At 43.1% G+C, this 15,090-nt stretch overlaps 2 protein-coding genes across 5 annotated transcripts in view; one reads left to right on the forward strand and one right to left on the reverse strand.

The window, feature by feature from the left end:
* The window catches only part of LOXL4 (lysyl oxidase like 4), a 74,628-nt gene extending 72,250 nt beyond the window's left edge, over positions 1-2,378 (forward strand). For all 3 annotated transcript variants that reach the window (XM_078855506.1, XM_078855503.1, XM_078855505.1), the window contains one exon: positions 457-2,378. In XM_078855506.1, coding sequence (XP_078711632.1) covers positions 457-527 — 71 coding nt within the window. In that variant the 3' untranslated portion in view covers positions 528-2,378. The remainder of the gene's footprint in view (positions 1-456) is intronic.
* Positions 2,379-5,685: 3,307 nt separating this feature from the next.
* Positions 5,686-14,283, reverse strand: TM2D2 (TM2 domain containing 2). Of its 2 annotated transcripts, none has more exons than XM_078855499.1 (5): positions 13,731-14,283; positions 12,341-12,470; positions 10,237-10,324; positions 9,211-9,326; positions 5,686-8,466 (listed from the first exon to the last, which is right to left on the reverse strand). In XM_078855499.1, the coding sequence occupies exons 1-5, from the start codon at positions 13,951-13,953 to the stop codon at positions 8,253-8,255; spliced, it is 771 nt and encodes a 256-aa protein (XP_078711625.1). In that variant the 5' UTR covers positions 13,954-14,283; the 3' UTR covers positions 5,686-8,252. The 2 variants fall into 2 exon arrangements, with proteins under 2 accessions (XP_078711625.1, XP_078711624.1); XM_078855498.1 differs by having other exon boundaries at positions 12,341-12,473.
* Between the last annotated feature and the right edge of the window lie 807 nt (positions 14,284-15,090).

The following is a 15,090-nucleotide window of genomic DNA, read 5'->3' on the forward strand; positions in this document are numbered from 1 at the left end:
GGCTTTAGTTGACCCTGCGTACACTTCACGAGTATTGTCATCAGACTTGGTGAGAATTGTGTATGGAAATCTATCAATCATGCAATTAGCCGTTGGCCAATGCGTGCAAAAACATATCAGTGTAGGTAAAAAACGTCAGATAATGTGCATAAACATGCGTTTAGAGTATTTTGCTGCTATACATGTGCACGTGATAAGCCACTTCGTTGAGCTATCATTTATGGCCAAGTCGCTTCTGGAAAAAAAGCTGTATAGCTCAGTGGGCCTAACTTACTAACATAAAAATAGTTACAATTAATTTGAAAAAATTCCTAGAGACACTATTAAGAATCGGTCAAAGTTTATAATCTAGTTATAATTTTCAGGAAATATACTGTACCCATAAACGATTCCACAAGAACAACATTTTTGCGGAATCTTACCATTTTTTTCCGGACTGCTTTTGTGTGCCTCCAGGCGATGCCTTCAGTGCGGAAGTGGAGAAGCTGTTTGACCTGTATCCCGGAGAAAACAACCTCATCTCATAACGCCACTCCACCACCGTCAACAGATCCGTGGTCTTTAAGCCACGTAACAATCCCCCCCCCCTCCTAACTCAGAGCCTTCACATCATTGTCCCATGTACGGACGTACTTTTCAAATGAAGGCTCTTCTTTACCCTCTGGTGACATGTCTTAACACTACGGTGCCCGCACGTCAGTTCAAGTTTATCCAGAGTTTATGCCACCAGCTTCGAGCTGGCACTTTCCATTAGGACTGCATATGGAGGTGGCAGGAAGGTGAGAGAGGAGACAAATTTGAATGTTGTTTCCTTACAACATGGTGTCACCAAGGTTACTGCAATAACGGCAGAGCTTTTTTTTTTATTTCATTACGTTATTATAAAACGTACTTTGGCATATGCTGCTCGAAAATAAAGTAAATTAAATATAATGCTGCATTCCATTGAATCAAAGACATGCAGCTGGGATACCTCTGCTGATAGACTCGGAGAGCACGGGGAAGGACAAAGGGGCCTTGGTTTACTTTCGATCACCAGTTTGGATTGTTGTTTCCTATTTAGACATCATATGACGACCGCTCTATTTTAAATCGGGACAGCGATCATGGTAACTGCTGTGTATAGTTTAATGTATGCAGGTAGTACTTGAGCAAATCTCGCCACGGTGGTGAGATGTCAACGACCTCGCCTGGTATACAGCAGGTCGCGGGTTCGATCCCGACCCTGACGCCTGTCGTATATTTGGAGTTTGCATGTTCTCTCCCCGTGTTTGCGTGGATTTTTCTCCGTCTCCGCTGGTTTTCCCCTCCACATTTAGAAACGTGTTTATAGTATTTGGCTGCTATAAATTTCCACGTGATAAGCCACTTGGTTGAGATACGATTTGTAGCCAGGTCGCTTTTGAAAAAAATAACTATATAGCTAAGTGGGCCTTACCTGGTAAAATAAAAATAGTGTTTAATTAATATATACAGTATTCAAAGTTATCTTCGCTGTGCAACATCTAAAAAAGGTGAATACAATCAAATCACAGCATCAGAACCAATAAAAATACACAGAAGCACTTAATAAAAAAGTTCCATAAACTCTCACTTTTCATAACTTAGAGATTAGATTTAAAAGCAATCTCTACAGACAAATCATCTCGGATAGTATTTTTCATCTGGTGTATTCAACACCCACTGACCAGCGTGGTGAAGTATGGTCAAACAATACCCAACAGTATGGGGAGGCCTTCATCCAGCAGGCAAAAGGCTGTCAATTATTCTGGGAAGAAAGGAAACCAAATTTGACATTCGTCTTGGCTGCACAAAGATTCACAGGGCACTTTATAATATTGATTTTGATTGGTTGCACTCCAGTCTCATTGAAGGTGCTCTTCAGGGCTGCTTTTGTGCTTCTCTGGATTTGTATTGGCCCTGATCGTCCTGCCTCCACATGCCCGAACTACATACTGTACTTAGCGTGCCTCCATACAGTAGGCTGCGGTTATTCCATCACTTCCTTAGCCTTCTCTTTTGACTCTTAGATGCATACAGCAAACAAAAAAAAACCTTCCAAACCTCTTATTCTCGCATATTGTACGCATTTATATCTGTCTTTTCTTACAAGTTTAGCAATCTGGTGCTATGAGCTCCTCAGTTTTACGAGGAATGCTTTGCCATAAGTAACGTTACTGTATTGATATTATTTACAGTTTACTTGAAGATAAGGTTAACAATGGTATGATTGTGGGCACGTTATTTTGGTGCGTTTAAATAAAAAAAAGATCTTTATTTTGCTGTGGTGATTGAATATGCCACTTAAATGCCTCACAACTTCATGAAAACAAATGTCATGAATTAAAATGTCATTGTTTTCATAATTGTTTCCTGGATTTTATGCAATCTGTCGTTTCATTTATAAATCAGGAAATATATTCAACCTTTGCTCATAAGGAAGTCATCAAATACTTAAACCATTATCATTGTTGTTGAGGGACTTCAGTGTCCAATATAAGTATTTAATACATGTGTAACTAAATTAAGAATAAAATGTATACACTATATGCGTATACAAGTCTTGAGAGCAGTAAAGCTTTACCCAACTCTGTTCTATTTACAGGTTACAGCTACGAAGTAAAACAAAATTACAAGTTGGGGTATACCAGCATTTCATTAATAAAAACTAGATATTTCAGCTATAATTGGGAGATTGTAAAAGATAAAGGCACAGTCCTGCAATATCTCGCTCACGCCACTGCTGGCGGAAGGGCCTCCACTAGAGGGAGCTCAAGAGATCCTCTCCCGAGGGAATTTGGCCTACTCTTCCACACGAGCCAGATGTCTTGCAAGAGGTGGGAGGACCCACTCTTTCCCTCGTCATCCGCAACATGCCAATCGACGCACTGTGGCTTGCCCTAGTATAGACTGCTGGGTTGACAGAGGCGTGGGATTTTAAGAAACGTGCCAATTGTTGCAACTGCCGCACCGGGAGATAGCATCGAACAGGCGATGTCTTAATTTCAAGTCGAGAACGTAGCATCCTGGAATGTGCGGAATTTGCCTATGACCAAATCACGCAGAATACCGCCAATCCCATCAGATCTCAGCAGGGCCCAGTCTGGATAGTGCTTTGTTGGGTGATCACAACGCACAAACAGGTTGGCATTGGGCTGTGGGCCTACATTGTGGATCACAGAAACCAATGCAACAAAAGCCAGTTGTACTACAGTACATCTACACTCCCACCTCTCTGTTCCCCACATTGACCGACTCGCACCGACTGACCAGCTCGGTGAAGCGTGGGAGGCCCTCATCCAGCAGTGGATTGACACGTACAAGGATATTGTCATCATCAGCATTATATTTCTCCATGGTCGCTACAGCTTGGCACAGGACCAAGACACAATAAGGGACGAGAAGGACAGTTACGTATAGAGCTCCATTTCCTATTGGGCCCAAAGGATAGCTCTCTGATGTGTTTTTGGCTTGTACCTAGGGTTGCCGTTGTCACTATTTCCACAGAGCAAACCTGGACATATTTCTCCATCAAAATTGTGCAGTAAACCGTAATAACGTTGAACACAATACCACCAGATCTCAGCACAAATCAATTCTTGCCACCCAAGCACAGATGCCAATTCTTGAACTGTCCGGGTCAAACCCGTTCAAACCCAGACAGGTGGCCACCCTAGTTGTACCACGTGTTGCTTGGCATGATGTCCGACGTTATGCTCCACCTTGCTTCATTCGGAACTCAATGGCTCCCAGCACATGGAGCGAAACTTCAGACATAATGCCTCAGTCGCGGTCCAACCCTAAAACACATCGGAGTGCAATGTCGCATAAACGCGAAAACCTACGCACGTCATAGGACCCAAAGGATCAACCACATTCTGGAGAAATAGACGCGCATGAAAATTTGCATTTTCGAAGCTTGGGTGCGTGAGGATGACACTGAGGTTCGGATTGAGCCATGTGAATCAGAGTTGTAGATCAATGATCGTGGAGCTGTGCGCGATATGAAATACAGTGCTGTATATTGAACATGTGAAATGTACACAATGTATGTGTCTTTGTGTATCGAGACCAAAAGTGGGCAAGTATACAATGTGGGAGTAGTCTGCATGTGTTCGTTTGTATATTGTGTGCGTATGTATATTATGTACTTGTTTATATATCTGACGCCCCCATAGTGAGAGACTCTCTTCCCCCAGCCATGCGTACCGTCGACTCGCTATCCCTGAAGTCCAGGCTCAACACCTTGATCATTTCCTCTGCTTATGACGGACTTGCTTTACTATACATAATAAATGACTCCTTTCCCTTGGTTGTCCATGTCCGATTGTTCTGTGCATCATCATGAAATGTAATGGCATTTTGACGCTATGCAAGTCAAAATTGTATTGTAAGTACGTTAATTTATTGGCTGAACGTTGACACCTAACTACCCTCCATGTGGGAGTGAGCCTGTCGGCAGTAGGACACCGGCACTACCATCAGCAGGCTAAAGGGAGGGATTATGGTGGCTATACAAAGTGAGTGGAGCTTTCGCATCGACAAAGTCTTTAAATGAGAGTAAATCCTGCATATTCCAAGCCCCGCCACAACTGACAAAAGTGGACAGCGCCTCATTTGTCAGTGCAAAGCCGGCGACTGTCAATCATCCATCCTGCCCCGACAGAAAACTGGCAGAGTAAACTTCAGAGCAGACTGGACCGGAGCAAACATCAAACGCACGATCCCGTAGTACAGCTACAATACCACAAGCTGCCGCTACGCTTCTCACACGATTTTGTGGTTGTCCAGGACCATTCCAGCACTACCCCATAGTATGGGGTTGGTGAATCTCGCTGAGAACACATTCCTGCGGAGGGAGCTGGTAGGAACGTTGGGTTGCTCGGTCAATGGCCAGGGTCAACGGCGGCGTGGTGTATTCCGCAAATATGCCCGACTGTGAGGGCAGGCACAAGCCGGCGTGAGTAGGTTAAACGTTGAGTTTTATAAGGGCACCACGGGATGACCAGCCCCTCCCCACCCAGCCCCTCCTCACCCAGCCCTTCCCCCCCCACCCAGCCCCACCCTCCCCACCCAGCCCCTCCCTCCCCACCCAGCCCCTCCCTGCACGACGGACACAGTAATCCCCTGTGGGCTGGTGTAACCAGGAGGTTCCTACCAGTAAAATGTGCTGTACTGCCTGTGTAGGTACATAACAGCCTCACATTTGCAGTGTTGTGAGCAGGGGCGGTTTCTTCACTAGGGCGATTGGGCGACGCACCACCAATGTCATTCAACCACAGAGTCACGCTAGCCGTCACTGTGCCTCTGGATATAGTCCAATCAGCGTCATGCTACGTTCTGTGGAGTACCGCCTCTTTTTGGGCGATTTCCCTCCAGCTGAGAATCGCCCCGAGTGGTCCCATAGACTTACATTCAAAGATGTTTTTTTTCGAACGGGGGCGCTGCAATGCATTCTCTATGGCTTCCGGGAGGGCTCGCCCTAACGTGCTTACGTCATCATACGTGCTTACGTCATCATACGTAAGCACGTTTCATCCAACAATATAATTTGTCGCCACCTAGTGGAATCTTTAATAAAAGAAACTTGAGTGGTTTGCTTTAATAGTGAGTATAGAAACAAACAAGATGTATTGTAAGTCACTTTATTTTTCATTAATATTAAAGAAGTGAAGTTGCCTTTACATGCTTAAGCTGTTAATGTATCCATTGCATGGGTGGACCTTATCATTATCAATCATCCAGACATTTGCCCCCCCTGAGAGATTTTGCAGGAGCCGCCACTGGTTGTGAGTGATCTCTGCAGGCCTCCCTACGCTCGGGGTTTGACCATACTTCACCACACCGACTTTTAGAAATTGGCCAATATGAAAACGTAGTTGGCATCATTTTCCATTTCACTGGGGGCGGGTGCACATATGATGGTCTCAGAGCTTTTATCTATTAAAAAAACAACAGATAATAGGAAGATTAGCATTTACATTTTCATACTCACAAATTCACAATTGATGATGAAAATGCATGCTGCCAATGCAGTGACGACTCCTTCCCCCCCCCCCCTAGGGTGATCATATTTGATTTTAAAAATGTTTTTAAAAGGATGATCGTGATAATGATGCAAAGTATGAGGGCTGCAAGACAAAACGCGGGGATGGGGGAGGGGTCATTAGACATTCTGTAGTGCATTCAGGGGCTACATTTGTGCCGCACATGCTCTGCGGAATGCAGGTGGCAGGTTTACGTTTTCACTGGCACAACTGCCAGCTTGCAGTCGCCCATGCCGTGCGGGTGCCCATTGTGCGCATTGGCCTGCTGTGCGAGGTTTCCCCTGACTGGACGTGGTCACCTGCCGTGCGCGGTCGTTTGCTCTGCTCGTGGATGAGACTGGTCGTTGAAGCACAGCCAAAGAAGGGAACGCGCCGATAAATGAATAAACAGCGATTACTAAGAGGGAAAATGTTCATCTTCTTGGTTCGTTCGGTAAAGTCACGTAGAAGGGAAGTAATAAAATAATAAATAATAAAACAATTCTCACGACGTTTCGGCCACAACGCAAGCAGCGTCCTCAGGTGAAGACCAGGTCTGTCAGGGAGACAGCGTCTGAATGAAACACCACCACGCTTGGAGCGTATATTTAAGCTGGGTTTGAAGGGGGGAAGGGCGCCTTGACAAAATAATTTGCATATCAAGAGGAATTTAGCATATTTATGGGAAATGCAGGTATGTGATTAGTACTACTTGTGAAATGCGTAGGTGGGCGGGGGATTTTCAAAGTCATATTATGCCTGTGCATTATGCAGGATTACTACAAGGGAAAATGTTCCTTAATGTTTCATGAATGAGGATTGTGGCACCGCAGACCTTTGAGATGTCAATGGCGAAGGGAAAGTATCCAGCAGTGTATAGGCAATGGCTGCTGGTAAGGATGTTTTTTTCTTCTGCCACCATTAACATTCTGCCAATACTGACACAAGATTAGCACATTACACTACACCACTTCACTCTTCCACATCATCCCAAACGTACTCACTGCAGGAGCTAAATTCTGCCTGTTAGCCATGTATCCATCGTGAAGTAGTGACATAATGGTTATATCACCGTTTTATAAACCAGGCACCCGAGTCGGATTCCACCCCATGGCTAGCATCAATGTCGGCTGATATCTTAACCAGTTAATTACCACCCCTTCACCAGCCCACACTGATCATCCTGGTGAAAGTGTCCAAATAACCCACAAGACTGAAATGGTGTCAGAAGGTCTTCAAGCAAAAGTACAATAATAAATGGCCTACAAGTTTTACATGTATCAAATAAAAAGTGTTATATTTACAAATAGAATGAAAGCTCTTATCCACACATTTTCTTAAAAGCCACAGGTATAAAAGTTACACTGTGGAAATTGTTCTGTATACATAACTGTGCATCCCATAGCCTTATCCTCCCCTCGATTGCCTAAGCGCTTACTTAAGAAAAGATTGGAAAGCCATAAAAATTGCTGTAATTCGTATTTCCAGAAACTTAAACATTTATTCACTCAACTTAAAAAAGAACACAACCTGTAACATGACACAAACAAAAATGTTAAATTACTTAACCGTCACAAATTTGAGCGTGTAAAAATTAGAACCATGTGTGCACTTCTTCGGAAATTATCATAAATATACATTAACCCATTGGACCAAAGGCCCAATAATTGTTTTATTTAAACAGTTCCCACTTTGGGACTGCATTGTGTGAAAAGCAAAAGGCATGCAAAAGTAAAAAAAAAACTTTTAACGAACATGATGCCATGCATTTAAAAGAGCATGTTTACTGTATATATCAAGATTTGAAAACTATGACTTGACCACACGGCAGCAAGGCATTTATAATGGTCATTTCCTTTTGACAATTCAATGACTTCTTTTCCTAGAAAATAAGAAATTTTTACAAAAAAAAATAACAGCATTGCTTAAGCAGGCTAATTTACAGTTTACTATACAAACCTGTGCATGTGCAAACCCGGTGCCAAATAAATGCAAACAAAAGAACAAACATCTCTGCTGATTGCACAAAGTTAAGTCATTTTGTTGAAGTCAGGCCAGCTACAAGTGTTCGTCTTTCTAGAAGTTTATATGTATGCATGTAGAACTTCTTTCGCACCACACGTAGCCAACGGAGGTGCGGGAAAGTTTGTCGTTCCAGATGCAGCAGAATTTGCAAGTTAGCAGAATCTGGGTCTGCTGCCACAAGTTGCTTTCAGCCTACACGGCTCAATAGAAGGTGCACCAGTTGCTGCCATCGCTAGGCATGAGACCTCCTGTGATGAGCAGGATCAGGTCCACAAACCACCAAATGCCAAGCCCGCCAAGCGTCAGCAGCTTGCCAACCGCCGTGCCCGTGTGGCCCAGGCAGAAGCGGTCCACCCCAAAGCAGCCCAGGAAAAACGAGTAAAGCAGCGTGGTGACAAAGTAGTGTCCATTGTACCTGCAGCAGACAAAGCAAAAACATGTTTACACACGCCAAAACGAGCAGAAATTTAAATGTTAGATTTGAACAACAATCCACATCTACTGCTCGTTTATTTTTTGTTTGTGTATCTTCAACATCAGTGTTGATGACCGCAAGGGAATGTTGCAGCTGCTCCAACATTCCCTGTCAAAGTTTGTTATATTCACAAATAGAATGAAAGCTCTTATCCACACATTTTCCCAATGGGCATTGAATGTACACTGAATTCTATTTTTTTTAGATTCAAAACCATTGTGAAACTGTTCTACATCACCATGTTGCAAATTATATATCACAATTGTATTCTTTGCCTATATCTTAAAACTTCCATATTTTCCTTAATAGTAAGATAAATATTCTCGCTCTTGCCTCTGATATTATCGGTCAACCCAGCAGCAGTTTAACGTAACTGACTCTGCTGCCAAGACTAGTTTTCCTGCTTAACAAAAATGCTGCTGAAAAATATTATCCTGGAAGGCCCATAAACTGATGATCAAAAACTAGTTTAAAAAACTGTACAATAGATGTATAGAATTTTCTCTGAAACTCATTGATACCGTCAATTGCTATCAATGGGACTTATTGGCAGTTCAAAAATATCGGAATTTGTTTATGATACAAGTAAAAAACACTTTAGCACACTTCCTGTATGCGGATGACATAAAAGCAATACACTGCACATTTGAAGTTGATATTATTGATGTGATACTTATCACTTACTTGATGCAGGGCACGTGTCCCCGAAGAAAAGTCCTTTTGCCAACGCACTCAATCTTAGGGAGAGCCGTGCAGACTACTTTAGTGTGATTCACATCCTTGTAAGCATGGCCCCCAAACTAGGATGGGAGTGAAGAGGGATGTGAGAAGTGGCACAAAGACGCATTATTCAACCCATCAAAACTGCCAATGGCTATCTTTACAACCAATAACTTTCTAATAAAACCATGTGCAAGAAAAGGTGACATATGTAAGTTGAGGTTAATGTCCATGCATTGTACAACACAATGCACATAGAACAGCATACCTGTCAACCCCTAATCAGTGCCTACCTTATTACAGACCAATTAAGACTTTATTGGTCACCCCGTTCCCTTATAAATCTCAACATTCATCCTACAAAGTCCCATCACAAGGGATGAACACAAAGACAATATATATATATTTTCCCGTATTGAAACGGCTGTATGCCATACGGACCAAAATACTAAATTTATCTGTACAAGAATACGGGCAAAACTTAAGGGTTGACAGGTATGGGACAGTCACCAATACAAAAACAATAATTTACAATACTTTGTCAATCTACTGCTGGACAAAGGCCTTTCCATAGTCAATAGTTTTTATCATATATTTGAAAGCCACAAGAGTTTGGCAATATGCATGCAGAAAATTAATTTCAGATTTTTTGAAATTCCTGTTAATAGCTGTAGAAAGTTCCTTAACGAAATAAAACTACGAAAATATGTTCTCAGTTCAAAGTAACAAGCAACATGAATGGTTCAGAAATTCACAAAAGCAAATTTTTTGCAGCATTTTCCACTTTCAATATATTGCTGCTTTTGTTCATGTCCTAGGTTTGTTTATAACAGTGCCAACTGCTTTCAACAAGGTCTGAACCAATATTCATGGGAATGTAACTCAGGATGTTCAAGAATCGTGCACGTTTGAGGTTTATGCTTGTGAGATTTCCATTACAGCAGCGAAATCAAGTATCAGGAATTGCATTTCAATAGGCTTCATGAGCACCTTTAAACATCCGTATCCAAGTTCGTGCAAGGCTGTTTCATTGCTGTTATGGTCCACTGGCTCTTCGCATTCCACAAACTCATCAGGCCTGCAATAATAGGGACAAAGTTTGCACAAATAAAGTTACACAATATATAATAACAGATCTAAAGTTCAGTAACTTACAGAAGAATGGTTCATGCCATGCTGTCATTGAATAAAAAAAACATGTCTGGGTATACAACAATGCCAGCGCTGGCCTGAAAGCCTTAGTATTCCTGAATGTTACAGGAGCAATATCAAACGATATTATTTTAAAAACTTTTGCTAGCTGGCTTCCTGACTGGGGTGGCTAGCATGCAGGCAAGTATGATGAAGACACGTCCCCCCCACCCATCTTGGCTATCATACTATCATACAATAGCATTTAAAACGTTTTGCTGGCTAGCTGGCATAAGGGGGAGAGAGAAAACATGAAGAACCTGAGAAATGGGTGATGCATAACATGGATAGCTGGGCACAATAGTGCAAAACAAGTTCCATATACATGCATGATGTACAATCCTTTTGTCATTCTCCTGCTGGACGAGGGCCCCCTACAGGCCGCCCTAAGGGGGGTTATTTAATAAAACGTTGCCACGCTGGTCGGTGCAGTTTGGTGAAGGCTCCAAGAGAATGTCTAATCAAGTATTCTTAGGTTTTTTCGGTAAAGTCACGTAGGTAAAAACATTAAAAAGTAAAATAAAAAAATAAAATCACGACGTTTCGGAGGCAACACAAGCTTCCGTCTTCAGGTGGTACCGTCACAGCCACGACAGCTGTATCAAGTAAATGAGAGATTGCAGGAGTTACCCCTGCGTTTATATAATGGTTGGAGAAAGTGGTGGGGCAAGGGCCGCATACTTATTATTAATATGGTAAGGTGAGGCTTGAGACTAAGAATAGACTGCATAACAAAGGCTGAGCCTTTGTTATGGAGAGGTGCGGTTTTTGACTCAACCTGTAACAAGAAGACCACCACTAAACATGGTAAAACAGTAATGGTTGTCTGTCAAATAAGATTGGCAAATAAGTGTAGTTAAATCTTTTTTGCATGGTTAATCACATCTTTCCAATGATTACTCAGTTTGTAACCGTCATCACGGTTTAAATTATGTCTGTGTTTGTATATTTGTATGGCTTCGTGTACAAACCTTTGATGGTAGCCAGGAGGTTTGCAGATAACCTTGGTCTCGGAAAATACAATTTCATGACAGCCCACCGACTTGTAGCAATGATCGGCAACGGCCGAAGAATCAGTTCTGCTTGTGTTGCCTCCGAAACGTCGTGATTTAATTTTTCTTTTTAATGTTTTTACCTACGTGACTTTACCGAAAAAACCTAAGAATATGAATCATTGCAGTCACGAAAGCTTCAAATCTAGATCTAATCAAGTATGTAACGATTCATCAGTTACCGATGCGTATGTTTTCATGGTTATGCTGTGTAGCTTTCTGATGTGTTTTAGGGTTGTACCCAGTGTTGTTCCGTATAACGTCCGACGTTATTCTCAATGTGCTGGGAGCTTCTTCAAAATCTGAGCTTCTTCAAGAACTGAATCATGAAGCTCCAAATACATTTAGCAAAATGGAGGACATTATGCTGAATAACACATTGTACAAACGGAAAATAAATCAGGGAGAGATATATCAATTAAGCAACTAAAATGTATTCTTCCGCTCAAATACTTAAAACTACATTACATAGTTTAATGTGACCCTGCAGCAGCCACTAGATGAGCTACATTCATAACAGAGAATGTATCTACTGCAGTTGTGAGGAGGGAATATATTATACGCCAAATGTTTGTGTTGACTGGTGAACGTTAGAGGCCATGGGTGGGTGGCTGTGGAGAGAAGCTATGTTCCACTGTATGGAGAGCACTGATTCTCACACTTGTGAAATGCCTGAGAATCTGTACTGCTACCCCGTGAGAGAGCCCAAAACATATCAAACATGCAGCATTTTCCCTCCTCACGGATAGCTGAATTCTCATTGTCTGGGGGTACCAAAGACGCGTCAACAAGAGGCCATACTTGAGAACAACAATAAACCACAGCCAGGAGGAACCGAGGGAGTTGCTCACAAGAAGCTGCACAGAACATTTGGCGAAGTGGGGTCGTATTGGACGCCGCTCGTCTCTCCACCCTCGTAGATGTCGTAGTCTTTGACTTCGGCTCCCATCGTGTCCTCCAGGACTTCAGCCGACTCCTCCGCTACTGAGCAGGATGATAAAGATCAGGCATCTGAGAAGTGTTCATCAATTAAGGTCAATCCTCATGCTTATGATACACGATTAGAATTTGGGGGGGGCAAGCAAATTGAGCATTTGCATCCATGCAATTTTTCACTTTAAACAAACGGCTGAAACAAACAAGAGACGAGTACAAACCAAATGGGCAGTATATGCGAGACACAGTAGAAACGAGATAGAGAAGTACAAATGACATAGAGCAAGACTGTGCAGAACGAGGCAGGCAAGGCGGTATGAAGACAGACAGTACTTACAGTACACACAAGTACTAAGAAATAGGCGTACAAATGATACAGAATTCGACTGACTACACACGAGATAGAACAGGAGAGAATACAGGCAAGACAAACAGTAAAATCGAGGACAGTAGAAGACACTAAAGATAACACGATAGAGACAAAGGAGATCAACAGTACGGACAGTTCAAATCAAACTATAATAGTTTATACAAATGAGACACCAACAGGATGTGTCGGAGCAAAACAAAGTGTCAAATCACCGGGTGGAGCGGAAGGATGTGTGTGGTCAGTCTTTCCAGACCTTCCCTTCTTCCCAATTGCGCCATCCGCGTCATGTTATGATGTAAAAAAATTAACCCGTAAAAACAAAGTTTTTCACTATAAATCCTTTATATGCGTGGCGGCTAGAGTCCTCTCGTCCTCTGGCTTGAGATGGCTGCCACCTATGGGTCAGATGATTGCCTGCCACCATTAAGCAATTGGTAATTAAATATAAAAAAAATCCTAAAAAGTGTAAAGTTATGGGAAAAAAATTTCACGAAAAAAAATTGTCACGCACAACGAGTCTGTGTGCAAAATGTCAGCTCGATTGGATCAAGGGAAGTGGGTTAAGCGCGCAAGCAAGCAAGCAAGTGAACTTAATATAAAGGATTTAAAAAGTATCCATCCGGATATCAAGCACAGCAGCAAAACCCTTCCTGCTAGAGAACAGCCCACGGAAGCGGATACCACAGAGCTACCCCCGAGAAAGCTTCAATTGACGTGGAACCACGTCGAGATATTCAATCCCCACACTTGCGATTTGGCTACATTTTGTGCGGAACCGCATTTAATTATGTGCCTGGTCAATGGTGACCAAGGCTAAGACCATCAACTCACTACACAACCCGGTTTAATCAAGGGCGGCTGAAAGCCTGCATTCGACCACGGGGTTCTCAGCGAGTGCTAGCTCAGCACTCTGACCTCTTGAAATCGCTTCACACCTAACAACGACGATGGTGATGATGATGAAGCCGACGACGGCGGTGGTGGGTCGGTGCTGTTCTCGGCCGCGTCCTCAGTCCCGATCTCGGCTCCTGCGTCCGCCCCGGGCTCCAGGCTCGGTGGCTTCACTGTCTCCACAGCAAAGCCCTGCGTGAGCAGCATCGTCGCCAACAGCAGTAGCTGGACGCCCACGAGAACGTAGCTCAAGGCCGCCGCTTTCATCGTTGCCAGCGCCACAAACAGCAGCAAACCCCGTAACCCACCCAACCGGGCTCGCTTGGTCGCCTCGGCCGGGCCTCGAGCGCTTAAGACCCCGCGGAAATCCAGGCGAGGACGGAGGTCTCGAGGTCTGACGAGGGGGACCTCGAGAACGAGATGTGAATGTGGCTCCGACTTGTAAACTGTGCTGCTTAAAGACGAACTCGCTCACTGTTATGCATTTGTGTGCTAATTACCGCTGTCACGCGTCTTGTGTGCGCATTCGTTAATTAATTTGTATTGAGCACGCCTCGAGAATACGCGGAAAGTGGCGAAGATGTTTTGAGCAGGACTTCCAGGTCTGGGTTGGAGAGGAAACCTGAACTGGAGTTCATGGAACGGAGTGATCTTTAACAGTGGAATCCACTGGAATGGATTCACTCACTCCAGTCCCGTATTAAAAATAACCCTTACCGGAATTTTACGTTTACCACACTGCAACGCAATATGCTGTTCCACCACGTTCGAGGAAAATGCCAATGAATTAATGTGAAAAAATAAGAGGTTTGACCCTTTCTGGCAATAAAACAGGTGCCAAGACGTTCAACAAACACCAAACACAAACCCTCTTGCAAGGAATCATGTCTACATTAACCACACGTAATTGTGGCGAACATGCAAACAAAAAACATGCTCTGATAATATACGCCACTGATCTTAACCGTGGCCGCTTTTCGAAGTCTGCCGGGTTCAAGGCGCAGTGTGTTACACCACTGTGTCACCGCTCAATAATAATCAATAATAATGCACGTACAAATTAGTGTTCGAGGTAATTAAGACTTCTATTCATTCTTACTTGAGTTGTGTATTCGCATAACCGGTAACCACATTGAAAACGGATTTTTTTTTTAAACGATTACCGGTTTTTGCCTGCATATCCACCACAAACTTTACATTTCAAGTGAAAAACGTATGGAGTTTCCGTGGTGTATTGGTTATATTAAAGGCGTCAACATTGGGGGGGGGGACCAAATCTTCCAGGGGGTCTGGGGTCCCCCCCCAGAAAAAAAAGCTAAATTTGAAAACTAATTTCCTGCCTAAAATATAAAAAAATTCATTAACACATGGGATGGACTTTTCATTTATTTTGTACAATAATGT

The sequence above is a fragment of the Lampetra fluviatilis genome, chromosome 4 (genome assembly GCF_964198595.1).
Source record: "Lampetra fluviatilis chromosome 4, kcLamFluv1.1, whole genome shotgun sequence".
NCBI classification, from domain to species: Eukaryota; Metazoa; Chordata; class Hyperoartia; order Petromyzontiformes; family Petromyzontidae; genus Lampetra; species Lampetra fluviatilis.

What these genes read in the sequence shown, in the direction of transcription:
- TM2D2 (XM_078855498.1), bottom strand. Translation starts at nt 13,953, where the DNA reads ATGAAAGCGGCGGCCTTGAGCTACGTTCTCGTGGGCGTCCAGCTACTG. An exon ending in ATCACCATCGTCGTTGTTAG is followed by an intron (nt 12,474 to 13,730) that starts GTGTGAAGCGAT and finishes CATCCTGCTCAG; the next exon opens with TAGCGGAGGAGTCGGCTGAA. An exon ending in AATGTTCTGTGCAGCTTCTT is followed by an intron (nt 10,325 to 12,340) that starts GTGAGCAACTCC and finishes CTATTATTGCAG; the next exon opens with GCCTGATGAGTTTGTGGAAT.